This window comes from Prionailurus viverrinus, chromosome D2 (genome assembly GCF_022837055.1).
Source record: "Prionailurus viverrinus isolate Anna chromosome D2, UM_Priviv_1.0, whole genome shotgun sequence".
Lineage (NCBI taxonomy): Eukaryota > Metazoa > Chordata > Mammalia > Carnivora > Felidae > Prionailurus > Prionailurus viverrinus.
This window is the reverse complement of record NC_062571.1, coordinates 61,348,518-61,364,874: the sequence shown is the minus strand read 5'-3', so window position 1 is coordinate 61,364,874 and position 16,357 is coordinate 61,348,518. Positions and strand designations below refer to the sequence as shown.

At 48.7% G+C, this 16,357-nt stretch overlaps 1 protein-coding gene across 1 annotated transcript; it reads left to right on the top strand.

Annotated features, from left to right (window-relative positions):
• The first annotated feature begins 6,794 nt into the window (after window positions 1-6,794).
• CD2H10orf95 (chromosome D2 C10orf95 homolog) lies at window positions 6,795-7,488 on the top strand. Its single transcript, XM_047824966.1, has one exon. It carries the CDS (start codon window positions 6,829-6,831, stop codon window positions 7,486-7,488), a length of 660 nt encoding a protein of 219 aa, XP_047680922.1. The 5' UTR covers window positions 6,795-6,828.
• Window positions 7,489-16,357: the final 8,869 nt, after the last annotated feature.

Here is a 16,357-nt window from a genome sequence, read left to right as displayed (position 1 = left end):
CGCCTGCGCATTCCCCGCCGGAGGCTTCCCCAGCCTCTCCCTCCGCCCCCGCCCGGCGATTGGCTCCGTGCGGCTCCCGGGACCGCGCCCCGGCAGGTGCCCGCGCCCGAGGCTGCCGCCGCCATATTTGTCACGGGCGCTTACCCTTAGGGACCGAAAAGAAAACGTGGACGCTGGCCAGAAGAGCAGTTGGCCTGGGTTCCTGACGCTTCACCCCTTCTCTTTCAACTCTGTGAAAGCTTAAAGCCAATTTCAGTTCAAATCAATAAGGCTTTTCTGAGCGCTCCCCCTTCTCTCCCCCATCCTTCCTTAGTATTAATTCACAGAATGGAGAGCACAGCACCTTCCTACAGGCCTTGTGATCTGCCTAGATGCACAGCTAGGCAGGTGAAGAGATGGCAGTGGCACGACCTGGGACTTCCTGACGCTGGATTGTGAGCCCCTCAGGAGTAGACGGTCCCAGCTTAATGTATGGGCACCGGGGCTCAGGCCACAGATGCCAGGCCTGGAGAGAGCAACCTTACAGCCCAACTATTTCGTATTAAAAATAGTAATGATAAGGGCGCCTGGGTTGCTCAGTTGGTTGGGTTCCACTCTTGATTTCGGCTCAGGTCATGGTCTCCTTGTTCGTGGCCCCAGGACAGGCTCTGTGCTCCACAGCGTGGAGCCTGCTTGAGATGCTCTCTCCCTCCCTCTGTCTCTGTTCCTGCCTTACTTGTGCTTTCTCTCGTTCGGTCTCAAAATAAATAAACTTAAAAAAAAATTTTTTTTTATAGTAATGATAAAATATAAGGTGTACTGAGCTCTCACTATGTACCCTGTACTGTGTTAAGCCCTCTACATGCATTATGTTGTTGAGTCCTCACGTCTCTGGCAGATAGGTGATATATCCCCACTTGACAGATGAGGAAATAGGTTTAGAGAGATTCAATGACTTTCATACAAGCAAGAGGCCCAGACCAACTGTAACCCAGCTCTCCTGACTCTCAGAACATGAGTCTTTCCTCTTCCTACCACTGCCCAGGCCCTAAAGTCAAGTTTTGTTTTGCTCAGTCCAGTCTGGTGAGGATGTCTCATGTCTTCTCCCAATAAACCTATAAGCCTCATTAGGTTTCCAGGCAATCAAACAGCACACACTTCAGACCTACTGTTTTCCAATGAAGCAATGCGCCTGGCCTTTAGCTTCTGGGGGACCTGGGGCTCAGTCCCCTAGCTCCATTTCTTTGTTAAGGGACCCACGTTGTGTGAGCCTCTGTTTTATGCCTTATAGGGATTTTGTAGGCATTAAATGTGAAGTGGGAGTGTTAGTGTTTTGCAGGGTTTTGGCTTGTCAACAGCCTTGATGGTTGTCAACAGGAAAATCGTCCAATTCCTCCTGCCTGACAACCTGGCAAAGGGCCCACCGACAGCAAATGGTCCAACAAAAGAACCCTGGAGTGCAGGGATTAGAGTCTGTCCAACCAGTTCCTGTGGAGCCCCAGGGGTCCCATGAACTTTGCTCCCAGCATCCACCTCTCACCAATCTCTCATTTCCCTCCTCCCTAATCCTGCCCCTTCAAACCTCCTATCTATTCCCTAAACCACACAAATCATCTCTCCAAGCAATTTCTGGAACCCATTCTGTTCCAGAAAGCCCTCATGAGCAAAAGGAAGGTGACCATTATTCCCCCATCCCAAACCCATACCCCCATCTGTGCTTTCCTGGCTGAGAATACAAGGCAGCATTCAGCATAGTGTCTGGAACACTAGAGCCTCCATAAATTGACGAAAGGAGTTCCCTTTTCTATCTCAGACCAGCATGTGTCTTTGTTGCAAAGCAACCCTGACTCTTCACTTAGCCCTCCCTGGGTGTCCAGTGGGGAAACAGGGGACCGAGAAGGGCTGCCAAGGCACCAGAACTTAATGTGACCCAATACGAAAATCTTTGGCCCTCATGTTGCACTTAACGTCCCACAGTTACACTGAGGTTTCTCATCCCTCTGATTTTATAGACAATGCAACCAGTTACCCTCTTGTGTCAGCACTGGGACTGGGTCTTGTAATTATCTCTGATTTCCCTTCCTGGTTGCCAACCGGAGCTAACTGGGAGGTGACATAGGGATGCAACTAGGGAGTCACAGCATCTCCCTGAATTCTTGAGTCGTATCAGAGTCCTTGAATTGTGGGACAAATAGATACATAAACACTCTCTCTTTGAAATTCTGTCCTCCCTTGGCTTCTGACCTCTCTGATCTACCGTCCATCATGTTCTCTCCCTATCTCTCTTCCTCAGTCCCGTTCCCTGGGTCACTTTTCCCCCGAGGCTTTCTAAAAGTGGAGGGCAGATCCTCAAGTTTCCATTTTCAAAACTCTTTTCATTTATTCTCTCTGACTTGCCAGGCCAGGGTAAAAGGGACTTCAAAAACAAGATTGCTGCCTTCAAAAGGCAGCAAAAGTGGAACCCAACAAATTGGCAGCCATGACGACAAAGCGAGGTGTGGGCCAGGAAGCAGCTGTTCCGGTCCTTCAACTACTATTTTTCCCTCCACGACTGCCCCACCTCCCATCTCCAGCCCGAATACAAAACTGCCGACAGGACAGCTCCCCAAATGAACCACCTGACGGCATCATTGCCTTAACTTCCAATCACCCACTAGGGTTTTTTTGGTTGTTGTCTTGTTCTTGTTTTTTATCTCCTGGCTTGCCTTGATTATTCTCCCAGACAACCAAGCCAAAAACATGTGCATCCACCCCTATTCTACCCTTTCCACCCAGGCAACTGTATGGGATCAACTCTCGGTGAATCTCCTCCCCTCTCTTTTCCAACCCGTTCTCCTGTTTTGGGTGTCAGTTTTCCTGGGCTAGTGTGAGAACCTCCTCCGCAACTGGCTTCCAGCCTCTCTCACCAAACCATCCTCTACTTTGCCCACAAGACAGCCTCTGAGCATGCGGTTCGCTGATCAAAAACCTCTCAGGGCGCTGTATTTTGAAATTTTTCATAAAATGCTGGGGAAAACACTCAGGGTGTATTGCTGATGCAAGCATCAGAAGACTCCACTCCACAGTGTGAGAACCCAAACTTTTACTTTTCTAAGGACTTAGGTGAAGGTGCTTTGTAATTAAAAATAAAAGCCTATTTCATTATGTCTTCTGTAATTAAATTTATATAAAGGAAACACAACTGGCTATGTGGGGAAAGAAAAAATAAGACTCCACTCAAACCAGATTAAGCAAGAAAGGAATTTATTGGGGAGGGGGGGCATAAGGAGGAGGCATTGGATAAAGGTAGTCCAAGGTACAAAATCCAGTTAAATACTAGGGATGTGGTGCACAACATGATTATAATGAACACTGCTGTTATGCTGTATGGTATATATTTGAAAATTGTTAAGAGAGTAGATCCTAAGAGTTCTCATCACATGGAAAAAGATGTTTTCTTCTCTATAAAATTGATGGATAGTAACTAAACTTCATGTGGTAACCATTTCACAATATACAGAAGTTTAACCTTTATGCTGTACACCTTAAACCTATACAGTGGGGTATGTAAATTATATCTCAATAAAACTAAATGGGAAAAAAAGAATTTATTGGTTCATGTAACTTGATTTTTTTTAATTTTTTTAAATGTTTATTTATTATTGAGAGACAGAGAGAGGCAGAGCGTGAGCAGGGGAGGGGCAGAGAGAGAGGGAGACACAGAATCTGAAGCAGGCTCCAGGCTCTGAGCTGTCAGCACAGAGCTCGACGTGGGGCTCGAACTCACAAACTGTGAGATCATGACCTGAGCTGAAGTCGGACGCTTAACCAACTGAGCCACCCAGGTGCCCCGGTTCATGTAACTTTAAAGTCCAGGGTTCAAATGACGACATCAGGACTGAATTTCTCTGTCCCTCGGTTCCACTTCTGTGGCGCCATGCTCAGCCTTTACCTCTCCACCCAGACTGCATACTTTCAGATTTCCATCCAGGGGAAAGAGAGCACTTCCCTCCACCCCAAGACAACAAAGTCCTGGGCCTGGCTCCCACTGACCCAAACTGAGTCACTTGGCTACTCTAAACCAATCCCTAGGGCCAGAGGGATGGCAGGTGCAATTGATCTTGCCATAAATCATCCCTAACTTTAAGGACAGAATAGAGCCAACTCCCCCCAGAGCCACTTTACTGCATAGATTATGGCACCGAACCCCAAAAACCTAGGAGCTGTTACTGGAGTCAGGGTGAATTAATGTTGAAAAACTCCGTTTGGTCCTTATTTTTCACATTTTGCCTGAACCACCTCCAGACCAGCAGAGGTCTTCAGCAAGCGTGTAGGGATGAATTGTTAAACCACAGGCTTCTCACCCTCCCAAACTCCAACTTGGGCTTGGTCTCACACTTTCCCCACTTCCCACCCAGGTGTGACCAAATCCCCACGTGGGAGCAGGTGGAGAAAGGAGCTAGTCCCATAGGTCCCATCATTGAGCTCCAGGCTGGGGTGAGGTCAGTCTATAGGTAGTGTTGGACATTCCTCAAGCACTGAGATTTGGAGAGGGCAAAGCTGTAAATAGGAATGGGGAGGGATATTAATTTCCTATTGACACTGTAACAAATTACTAAAAACTTAGTGGTTTAAAACAATACAAATTTGTTATCTTACAGTTCTGGAGGTTAGAAGTCTGCCTCATTAACTAAAATCAAGGTGTTGGCAGAACTGTGTTCCTTTCTGGAGGCTCTAGGGAAGAATCCATTTCCTTGCCTTTTCGAGTTTCCAAAGGTCAAAAGCTCACGACCCTCTTCCATCTTCAAAGCTAGCAACAGCTGGTTCACCCTCGTCACTCTGACTCTTCTGCCTCCCTCTTCCACATTTAAGGACCCCTGTGATTATATTAGATCCACCTGGATAATCCAGGATAATCTCATTTTAAGGACAGCTAATTAACATTAATACCATCTGCAACCGTAATTCCCCCTTGCCATGCAACATAACATATTCACAGGTTTGCAGGGATTAGGCTGTGGACATATCGGTGGGAGGCCTCTCCCAGCAAAGGCCACTGTGTTCTGAGACCAGTTCTTAGAGTGCACGGAAGGTAAGGCTCCCTTCTTGGAGCTCTGGGATAGGGAGTGTTAGGTAGATAGTCCAGCCCGGTCCCAATAGCTGTCCTCACTAGGCCAATGGCCCAAGACTTGAGAAAGCAGCTCACTCAGGAATATAAAAGTGTGACATCACCAAGGTGAGTGTAGAATTTCCCAGAGGGCAGCTGGTCTTTGAGGGATGCTGAGAACTTAGAGGAGAACCTGTAGGGGTTACTGCTGATGCTGCTTGAGTCAAAAGAAGAGGAAGAAGGAAAGTATGATGGCCTCACAGTCCACCATCTGAGAGAGGGTATCAGTTTTTAACCATCCAGCAACTACCACCCACCTCACTGGAGAAGAGAGAGGTGGAGGGCTGTGGCTTGCAGCCAGAGGAACCTGGAGCTTAGACAGGGTTTCACGCTGCCTGGATGAAACAGTCTGGTTTCACCCAAGCAGCTTCTGGGCTTTGGCCTTAGTTGGACTGGGTTCAAATCCCACTCTATTTAGATGGTGTGAACCTTGGAAAGGTTCTCACCTTCTCTGAGCCTCTAGTTCCTTATCTATTAAATGAAAATGGCATCACCATGTTCTTCACATGGCTATTAAGAATTAGTTCTTGGGGGGGGGGGCGCGTGGGTTGTTCAGTCAGTTAAGGGTCTGACTCTTGGTATCAGCTCAGGTCTCACTCATGGTCTAGCTGATGAGATTGAGCCCTGCGTCGGACTCTGTGCTGACAGCACAGAGCCTGGTTGGGATTCTCTCCCCCTCTCGCTGCCCCTCCCCACCTCAAAATAAATAAACTTAAAAAATTAAATAATTCTTATGCAACATTCTAGAGGTGAGGATTATGAGATAGTGTGAAAGAAGGCCCAGCATGGATTAGCAATAAAGCTACATCTTGAGACAGACATGGGGTTGAATTTTGCCCTTACCATAACTAGTTGTGTGAGTTTGGGCAATATATTTAACCCCAATAAGCCTACATCACTGGGAGTGTTTCCTAGTCATAGAATATGTTTCCTGTGTCCCAAATCCGAGGCAAGCAGCTTCCTATTTAAATGGGGAAAATATTAGTACCTCCTTCCTAGGGTTGATGTAATCTTATAGATGCTCATAATCAACTTGATTCAGTGCCTGATGTACGAACTTCACTCAAGTTAGGATAACTCAACCCATTTAGAGGAGCTGGGAGGACGGGATGTGGGGAACAGAGGGCTAAACTGATTGCAAGATATCCTCAGGGATGTAGTGGTGAGGGCATCCCTAAGCACAGACCTCTAGGACAGGCCAGTATGAACAGCAGGCTCACCCAGTGTAGGCACAGGCTGGCCGGCTGGCTTTTGGCCAACAAAATGTGTTTCCCTTTGCCTGGAAACCAGAAGGTGTGGCTGAGGCAGGGCATAGAGAGGAGCCTGCTCTGGACCTCTCTCGTTCCCCAAATGCTGGGGACCAGCTCCCCCTGGGCTGAAGGAGACAAGTTGAGTGGGAAACCACCTGGAAGAACACTTCACGGCTGAAGGTTTGAAAAGGCCTTGGGTCCTTACTGCCTACTGGGTGCCTAGGGTTCAGGCCCAGCCCTGGGACAACAGGTGAGATGGAAGCTGAACGCCTTAGGAAGAGTTCCCCCAAGCCATGATGCGCGGTGCACGGGCTCCTGCTGCGAACTAGAGCCCTGGGTTAACAGGCCCCAGGGACGGGTGGTGGAGCTAGAACAAAGGGTATCCACGCACACTTCCCACCGCAGGTGTGGACCAGGAGCCAGTATAAATGCCCGCTGCCTGAGCTTCAGACCATGTACTCGTACAGCTGCCTGGAGCCCGGAGCGGGCGTCTGGCCTCCGCTGCAGCCCCTCACTTACTCCTACCCGTCCCGCCCTTTGCTGCTGCCCCTCATCCACGCCCACAGCTGCTGCTGCCGGCTTCCGAGCCTGACCGCGGGCGAGTGGCCGGCTCCGCGGGAATACCACTGCTTCCACAGCCAAGGCGCGCCCCTGGCGGCCGCGCCGCCCTCGTGGGCCTTCCCGCAGACCTACGCCGCGGCCCTGCGCCCGCCTTACCCCACGCCCGGCTACCTGGGGCCATTCCTACAGGGGTGCGCGGCGGAGGGGATGGCGGCCGCCCAGCGCAACGCGCCGTGGCCGGAAGGCAGTAGCTTGCAGCTCGAGCTGCGATGGGGCCGCACGGAGCGTGCTCTGGGCCCGCGCCTCCAGCTGCCCGACGTGGTGCGGCGGGAGCTGCGGCGGATGTACGGCACTTACCCGCGCACTGACGTGCGCGTCACCTACCGCGGCGGCCAGTTCCTGCTTCAGGCCGCGCCGCGCGTCCCCGAGCCTGAGTACCGTGTGCAGAGGCGCGTGCTTCGGCCGTCCGCCAGTAGCGGCAGCGAAGACAGCAGCCCGGCCGCTGAAGCGGCGGAGCGTAGCCGTCGGAGGAAGCGAAAAGGCCAGAGCTGAGGACGCTGAAGGGTCCGGTGGCCGGCCGGGTGAGCACGCGTGCGGCTCTCCTCCCCTGCGCGCCGCTGCCCACCCGCGACGAGGGAGACCTCCGCGGTGCGCGGGCGCTGGGTGCATCTGTCGCTCGCCTTTTTTTTTTTTTTTTTTTTTTAACCAAAACTGCACGCCTCCCACCTGCTGCATTTCCCTGATTTCTCTCATTTTATTGCTGGATGGCGGGGGGAGGGCGAGAAGATTATCAAGGACATCTCTTCTTGTTTCTCTTCCCTTCTGCTTGGGCTTGGGAAGCCTGGGTTTGGGGTGGAAGAAGGGCCTGGACCCTTTGTTTCGTCTCTCCCTCCTCCCCATCTTAGAAGCCTGCCCTGCACCAAGCCCCCACTTTCCCTTTTTCCTCTCCTCCCTCTACCAAAGCTCCCAGAACTGCCCAAGTTCCTTCCCAAGCTGAGGGCCCACCCATCCGCAGATTGTAGTGAAAAGTAAATAAATGAGTGAAGTCAAGTGTATGCTGCGAGATCACTTTTCTGTTTGGGGTGAGTGCGGGTGTTCTATTTGTGTATGTGAGCCCTACTTCCCTGCCTCTGGAAGAGCCCGTGTGCCTCCTCATGGGCCGGGCCTACCTCCCTTCTTCAGCAGCTCTTCTCCAGTGTGAGGGACGACACACTCCTAGGCCCTGCAGCCAGCCAGGTGGCCCGCCACCCACGGAGGTATTGCGAGAGCATAAGCTCTTTTCTTGAAGCATGGGTGGTAGGCGCAGCTGAGGAAGGAATGCCTAGGATGTAGATTTAGGGCTGCCACTGACACTTTCTAGTCATGTAACTAGTCTTTCTGAGCCTCAGTTTCTTCATCTGCAGAAGCATAATATCAACCTAGTCTACCTGAAAAGCTCACTAGGGTTGAAATTTAAGATGAATGTCACTTTTCGTCTCCTAATTCTTGCTAACAGTCTTTAACAGGCTGAATTTGCAGTATTCCAGAAGTTTGCGGGAGGGGTAGGCCACACATCCTATGTGAACTATGGGTCTGGCCAGACCCCACATCTGATGCCCATGCTGTACAAATTTGGCTCCTCGTTAAATTGCTTTTACTGAACTTCCACTTGTTGGATGGAAACAGCTAGCCTGGGTATACAGGTATGTTATTGAAGCTGTGCACCACTTGATTGATTACTGCTATATTTGTGAACTTCATGGAGAAGTTCTCTCAAGCCTCACTACTTGGGAAGGGTGTTTCTCCTAATGAGTGGTTTACTCTTATCTTGGAAGCACCAAGGATCTCATAACTGGTCATATTTTTCTCTTTGCCCTGGCTTCTAGGGAGCTCAGAGGCAAATTTGCTTAGCATCTTTTGTGTAAAGCCTGGATCATGAAATTAGGATCATCCCTAATTTCATCTTATTTTCCTTTCCTTTTTTTTTTTTTTTTTTTTAATTATAAAAACACAGGGAGGTGGTGTGGTGTAATGAGTCTGCTGTGTGGCCTTAGGTAAATTGCTTAATGTCCCTGAACCAATTTCCTCATCACAAATGGGGATGATGGGGACTTCTATCTCATGAGGTTATTGAGAAGATGCCATGAAATGCACAAAATGTTTACCACAGCGTCTGGCATGTATTAAGTGCTCAAATGTTAGTGTTTGTTTTTAAAATAAAATAGTTGGCTATATAGAAATATATCAAATAGGATAAAAGTCTTTTTTATATCCTCAACCCCAAATGATAAGTAGGTTCCAACCTATTATTTTTCCAATTTTTTTTTTCGGTGCACATAATATTAATTGCATAAAAGGAATTTCACCGTTTTACCTGTTACATTTTACAGTAAGTATATTTTGGACATCATCCCATGGTAGTGTACCTGGAGCTACCTCATTCTTTAACAGCCACCCAATATTCCATAGCATTTGGGTTCTTTCCAGGTTTTAGCTGTTAAAAGTCCATCCAACAAATGTTTTGAGTGCTTATTATTTTTTTAAGTTTATTTATTTTGAGAGAGAGAGAGTGAGCGAGCAGGGGAGGGGCAGAGAGAGAGGGAGACACAGAATCGGAAGCAGGCCCCAGGGCCTGATGTGAGGCCTGCACTCACGAACTGTGAGATCATGACCTGAGCCAAAGTCAGAAGTTTATCCGACTGAGCCGCCCAGGCACCCCTTGAGGGCTTATGATTTGCCAGGAACTGTTCTAGACCCTGGGGATACAGTGATGAATGAGACAGCCATGGCAGTTTCTGCCTGTACGAAGCTTACATTTTAGGGGGAGAAATGAGGATGGGGTAACAGGCAAATAGATGAAGGGAAGTTGTTGTAAGTACTACAGCAGGAATAAGGGGCTGAAATAGGAAATGTGAACAGAGTAGTGGAGCCTAGAATAAGATAATCAAGGAAGGTTTCTCTGAGGAGGTGACATTTAAGTTGAGATCTAAAGAATGTGAAAAAGGTAGCCATGCAAAGAGAAGGGTGAGGGAGAAACCAGGCAAAGGGTATAGTGGGTTATCTGTGGGAATATAGTGGGAATGAAGAAAGTTATCTTCATTCACTCAGGAGGCAGTTGAGAATCCATAGCATGCCAGGCCTCATTCCAGGCACTGGGGTTACAGGAGAGAAGCAAACAAGTCCCTGCCCTCATGGAGCTTATTTTAGAAATGTAACAGGGGCGCCTGGGTGGCGCAGTCGGTTAAGCGTCCGACTTCAGCCAGGTCACGATCTCGCGGTCCGTGAGTTCGAGCCCCGTGTTGGGCTCTGGGCCGATGGCTCAGAGCCTGGAGCCTGTTTCCGATTCTCTGTCTCCCTCTCTCTCTGCCCCTCCCCCGTTCATGCTCTGTCTCTCTCTGTCCCAAAATAAATAAATAAATGTTGAAAAAAAAATTAAAAAAAAAAAAAAAGAAGTGTAACACAGAGAAACAGAGACTGACAACAAGCAAATGGGTGAAACTATGATGTAATATCAGATAGTGATAAATGATGGGGTGCTCTTTTCTTTTTTTTTTTTTAAGTTTATTTTGAAAAAGAGAATCGCAAGCAGGCTCTGTGCCCAGCTCAGAGCCCCACTTGGGGCTCAACCTCACAAACTGTGAGATCATGACCTGAAATCAAGAGTCAGATGCTTAGGGGTGCCTGGGTGGCTCAGTCAGTGAAGCGTCTGACTTCAGCTCAGGTCATGATCTCATGGTCCGTGGGTTTGAGTCCCGCATCAGGCTGTGCGCTGACAGCTTAGAGCCTGGAGCCTGCTTCGGATTCTGTGTCTCCCTCTCTCTCTGCCCCTCCCCTGCTTGTGCTCTGTCTCTCTCTGTCTCTGGGAAATAAGCAAATGTCAAATAAATAAAAACATAAGTAAAAGAGATGCTTAACTGAGTGAGCCACCCAGGCAACCCTGGGGTGCCGTTTTCAATAGGATAGCGAGGGAAGGCTTCTCTGAAGAGGTGATTCTTAAGTGGAGACCTAATAAAGACCTTTACAAGCCATTTGAACACCTGGGGGAGAAAAGCAGGTACACAACCCTGTGGCTGGAGTGTCCTTGTCCTGTAAGTGAGCAAGAAAATAATGATTAATGAGATTAGAGATGAAGCCAGATCCCGTGGTACCTGGAAGCCGTGTTGAGAATTTTGGACTTTATTCTTAGGGGTGGAGGGTTATAAGCAGAGGAGAATGTGATCAGATTTTTTTTTTTTTAATTATTCTGGATGCTGTGTGGAAAAGAGACTGTAGAGGGGCCATTGTGTAAATAGGGGGACAAGTTAGGAGGCTTTTAAAGTCATCCGGGCAAATTCAGATGGTGGCTTGGTCTCATTTGGAAGCAGTGAGGGTGATGAGAAAAGGAATGTCCTTGAATACACATCTTTGTTCACATATACAAGTATTAAATTGTTGGATATAAAGTCTTAGAATTAGAAATTGAATCATTGAGCAATGACACCCTGGTGGCAACAAGCACAGCCAGCACCCAGATCTTTGGTTCTAAATTCCATTCTCCACTGAAAGAAACCAAGCACATGGGGAAAATGGCTGTTTCCAAGGCTGTAGCAGGGAAGGTACAAGATGAGCCTGGAACAACTTGTGCCAGAAAATAAAGGACTCCTCAGAAATGTCAAACAAAGGAGCCAGCTTGAAGGGACCTCCACTAGCCAAATCAGGAACAATTTAAACATCAAAACGATCACAGTAACAGATTATTATCTACTGAATAAAATAATATCTATAAGTACCTACTAACATTAACTAAATAAACCAATGTGAAAGGAAAGCTTGCTCACAGCAGGAGGAACAATGAGCTTAGGAAATCAGCCCAATCAGTAATTGGTTCCGGTGAGAATCATTCATAGATACTAAAATTATTGGGCAAAAGTTTGAGGAGAAACAGGCTGTTATATAGTTTAGAGGTATGTTCCAATAAGATATTTATTAATTACAAAGAAAAAAGTAGTAACTTAGTAGAATCGTAGGGAAAACGAGGATAACACTTTAAGCCCACTGCCCAAGTGGTCCCTCTTGAATAAAGTCATTCTCACCATCTTTAATGAGTGTCTTGAAAATTTTTTCTTTAACAAAGACATCATGTGCTTTCTGGTATATTGAACTGAGAAAACACAACATCAGTTCAGCAGTAATGCATAATCATGAGGAAACATCAGATAAATGTAAACAGATAACCACAGTGACCTTTATTGTTCAAAAATGTCCATGTCATAAAAGACAAAGGAAGGCTAAGAATCTGTTTCAGGTCAAAGGAGACTAAGAGACATGAAAACTAAATTCAGGGCATGATCCTGTTTTGGATCCTGGAACAGAATGAAAGTCATTATGAAGGAGGTGATTGGGACAAGTTGCAAGATTTGAATAAGGACTGTAGATTAGAGAAAGCAAAATGGCAAAAGGTTATTAGTTTCTGAATCTGGAAGAAAGGTAAGCAAGAGTTCTTTGCATTATTCTGCAAACCTTTTTACCTCCAGCCCCCAGCCCCAGTGAGGGAGGAGGGCCAATGATTACAGGCTTTTTGAAGGAGGTACTACCACTCAGCTCAGTCCAGCATGCTGCCATGCACGTACTTCCAAATCCCAGTGTTTGCTCCAGGCCATATGGATGTAAAAGAGCCCTGAAGGGAGCCTAGATGCCCCCTTCTTTGATCTTTTCTTTGAACTTAACCCTTAGAAGCTTATAACTCATAAAACATCTCTGCTGCCAGGGACCTTGCTGTTCACCTGGTCCAATGCCCTCAATTTACATTATGCTGGGAATCCAAGGCCAGAGAGGAGGAGTGACTCACCCAAGGTTATACAGTAGGTGGGAATCCAGAACTCCTAGATCTCAGTAGGGCTTGGTCTACCAAACCTGGTCCTGACAGCCTCCTCCTGATCTTGCCCCAGCCTTACCTGACCTTGGTATATGGTCTGGAACCCTTCACTCAGTAAACCCTGACTGATCAATTTTAAGCCTTAACCTACCCCCCCCCCCAAAAGAGTAACTCACATTCTACTAAAGGAATAATCCTAATAAATTCACACACATAACTGAGAACTTACTGTGTGCAAGTACTGTGCTAAAGCTCCAAACGGAAACTCAACTCATCTAATTTAATCCTCACAAAACTTTGATGTCTATATAATTATTTTTTTCCATTTAGAGATGAGGAAACTGAGGCCTGTAGAGGTCAACAACTTACCTGAGGTCACACGTGGAGAAAGCACCTGGGAAATCTGGCTGTACCTTAACTTCTAGGCCAAACTGCCTCTTCATACCTTAGACACACTCAACAAAATGCGAGGACAATTTTTTGAACGGCTGCTATGTGCCGAACCCTGGACTAGACACTATGGGCTCATGAATTGAGCCCCGCTGGAGAGGTGTGTGGAGGCTTGGCAGGAGGTCGTCTGCGCTGTTGGGAAGTTGAGGGAGGCTTCTTGAAAGAGGTATCTTGAGAAGACTTTGAAGGGTGTCTTTGAAGGTCTCTCTGAGAGAGACCTTGTGTCCGAAGGATTTATAGGATCCTAACAGGTAACGATGGGAAGGAGGTGTTTCAGGATGAACTGAGGAGGGTTCAGCATAAGTAACAGGGAGCAACAGGGTTTCAGTAGAGGGCAGGTTATGACCAGGGAGCAATTGAATCTTGGGCTTGAAAGCTAAGTGGAAGCCATAAAGTCTGTGGAAGACTTTAATGACAAAGTAAGGAGCTTGGGAGAGCCATTGAGATCTTTGAGCAGAAGCGTAGGCCAAGTTGATGTTATTAAAAGATCTGGCCAGTGCCTGGAGGAGCACCTGGTTGGGACTCCATGAGCCTGAGCCAGCAGCTTCCATGACCTCTATATTGATGTAATAGCACAGCCGAGCACCAGAACTGAGTCCCTAGGCCATTTGCTTGAGCTTACAGCCTATGGAATTCAGTTCTCAGAGCCAGGTGGCCAACGTTCTCTCAGCCTTGATTCTGCCCTCCTGTGCTCTCTTCTGTGTATTTCCCCCATTCCCAGGGTGGGCCAGATGAGGAACCTGGGTCCTATCCTAGAGAGGGTCTGAGCTTAGAGCTGAAAATAGGGCTCACAGCCAGGGAAAGGGGCAAGCGTTTTCTGAATTCCGAAAGGATTGTTACAGGATATGAGGAGAGGAGAGGTTGAGGGCCATGGCAGGGATTCCATGAGTACTATGGAGTCATTTCTTGCCAGATGTGCTCCTGGCGGGACCAGATGTGGAGATGTACTCCAGGAGGAGTCAGGGCTGCGGGAAGACCCAGAATATATATACTGAGAAGGACATCTCTCTGGAGACTGAGGGGCTTCCTGAGCCAAAGGGTACCCCTAAAACATGGATCCTGAAGATAGGAGCCCAGAAGCTCCAGCTCCCTGAAAATTTCCCCACCACAAATGAAGATCTGAGATACCTGGCATAGATAGGGGAGTGGAAAAGAAACCTTTCCCTGAAACACACTCTTATTTCTGGAGAGTTAAACAGAAGGCTAGGTGCTATTCCCACTCACCAGGCAGAGCTGTAACCTATCCCTAGAGAGGGAAAGTCAAGCATGCAAGCTCAGGAGCCACCCTACCCCCACCCTGTTTGTGTTGTGAGTCAGGGCCCACACTTACCAATGAAGCTTCCTCTCCTGTTCCTGGGGCTGGATCTGCAGTGATGCTCTTAGAGAATGCTCCTTAAATAGGGCCCCCTCCCCGCCCTAGCCAACTCCCACCCCCGCCCCATCCTGGCTCTTCTGAGAAAGGAGGAAGGTGTGGGAGGGCTGGGCACCTTGCCCAGAGAGCCCTTTCTGACCTCCAGCAAGAGCGGGGACCCCCTTTTTTCCCCCCATCCTTTTGAAGTGTCCCCTTCCTCACCTCAGTCTCTGACTTTGTCCCTTCCACCCCTTGAGACCAGCCAGCTGGGCTTTTATCTCTGCTCTGAATGTCTAGGAAATCTGCCCTTCATGCCTAATTCAAGCCCAATTCCTCATTCTGAGGTTGGATGATGGGGAATTGATGTTCTAGGGGAAGCTTCAGCACAGGCTTCTAACTTTTCCCTTCAGCCGAGGGGACCTAGGTCTCCAAACATCAGCTGCAAAATTCACTTGAGGGAATGGGAAGAGAGGAGTCATCATGTCACCTTCTCTCACCTTATGTGGCTTCCGGCAGCACCCAAAGGGCAGGTGGAAGTCTGTTCCTACCTTGGGGATGGAGAGACTAAGACCCGAGGGGACAAAAAAATGAGGGGCTTGAGGTCCAGCCAGCTATGGAATGCCAAGCAGGACACATGTTCCCCAGAGCCCCTATTTTACAGTTCATGTGTGTTGTGTCTGTAGTGGTCCCTCTCCTCAGCCCATCCTCTATAATCTGACCCCAGAACCAAACCCCTGCTGCACAGAGTCGGGACCCTTCAGAATAGGAGCTAGTAATCAAGGGGCTCCCCCTAAGAGGTCTTTCCCATCATCCTTCTCCCAAAGCTCAGGAAGTTCTTTCTGAGATCTGGCTACATCCAACTGCCATCCAAGAAACACGCCGGAGGGGAGGGGGGACGAAAGGCTCTGGGATGGCTGCAGGGATCTTGGGCTAGAACTAGGCACAGCTCTACTAAGGAAACGTTAAAGTTCCCGTAATGGGGGTGGTAGGGAGAGAAGAGTCATCTGCATTGTGCAACGCTGGGGGAGGGGGGTGGGGTGGGGCGGGGGAGGTTGGGGCTGGGGGAAGGGAGGGATGGCCAAATCTTTAAAGAGCTGGCAGAGGCCTGAAGCTGATGAAGCTAACCTTCACCCCTTCCCAGGGGCTAGCCTAGCTCAAGTTCAAAGCGGCTGTCACCCCACCCCTCATTAACCCTAGCAGCGCCAGGCTGGCAGCGGGAGTGTTTTTATGGGAGACGCAGACGCCAAATGTGCTCCTTCCTCCCTCCCCTTTCCTGCTCTGTCTTCCCAGCAGTGAATGTCTAGCTTTTTGAGGCCAGAGGATCCTGGTGGGGGGAGGTGGGAGCTGCAGCGAGGGACAGAACTGGACGCTTCGATCCTTCTCCCTTGGGGGAGAAGAGTGGATAGGACTGTCTACCTTGGACTATGAGCTCCTGAGGGCAGTGACAGTCTCTGAGTACCCCGCAACTTATGAGGGAACTAGCCGAAGGGGCTCATCCCTGTTGACTGGGGATGAACTAGCTCACCCTTGAAGGAAGCTGTTTCCTTCATGACCCATTGCGGGATTCCTGGGAAGGGATGGCTGCGGGCTTCCCCACAGGATAGCACCAGGAAGCTGAGGCAGCAGGAACAGAAAGAAGAAGGCGAGGCCTTGCTGGGTCCTGGAGTTCATTTGTCCTGTCCTAAATGAAAAGTCCTGTCAACATAGTCATGAAGGCCCTGGAAGTAGGCATGGCCTTTAGGCTGTCCTGGATCTGAGCTCAGGTCATCCTCACCCAGAGCATCTGC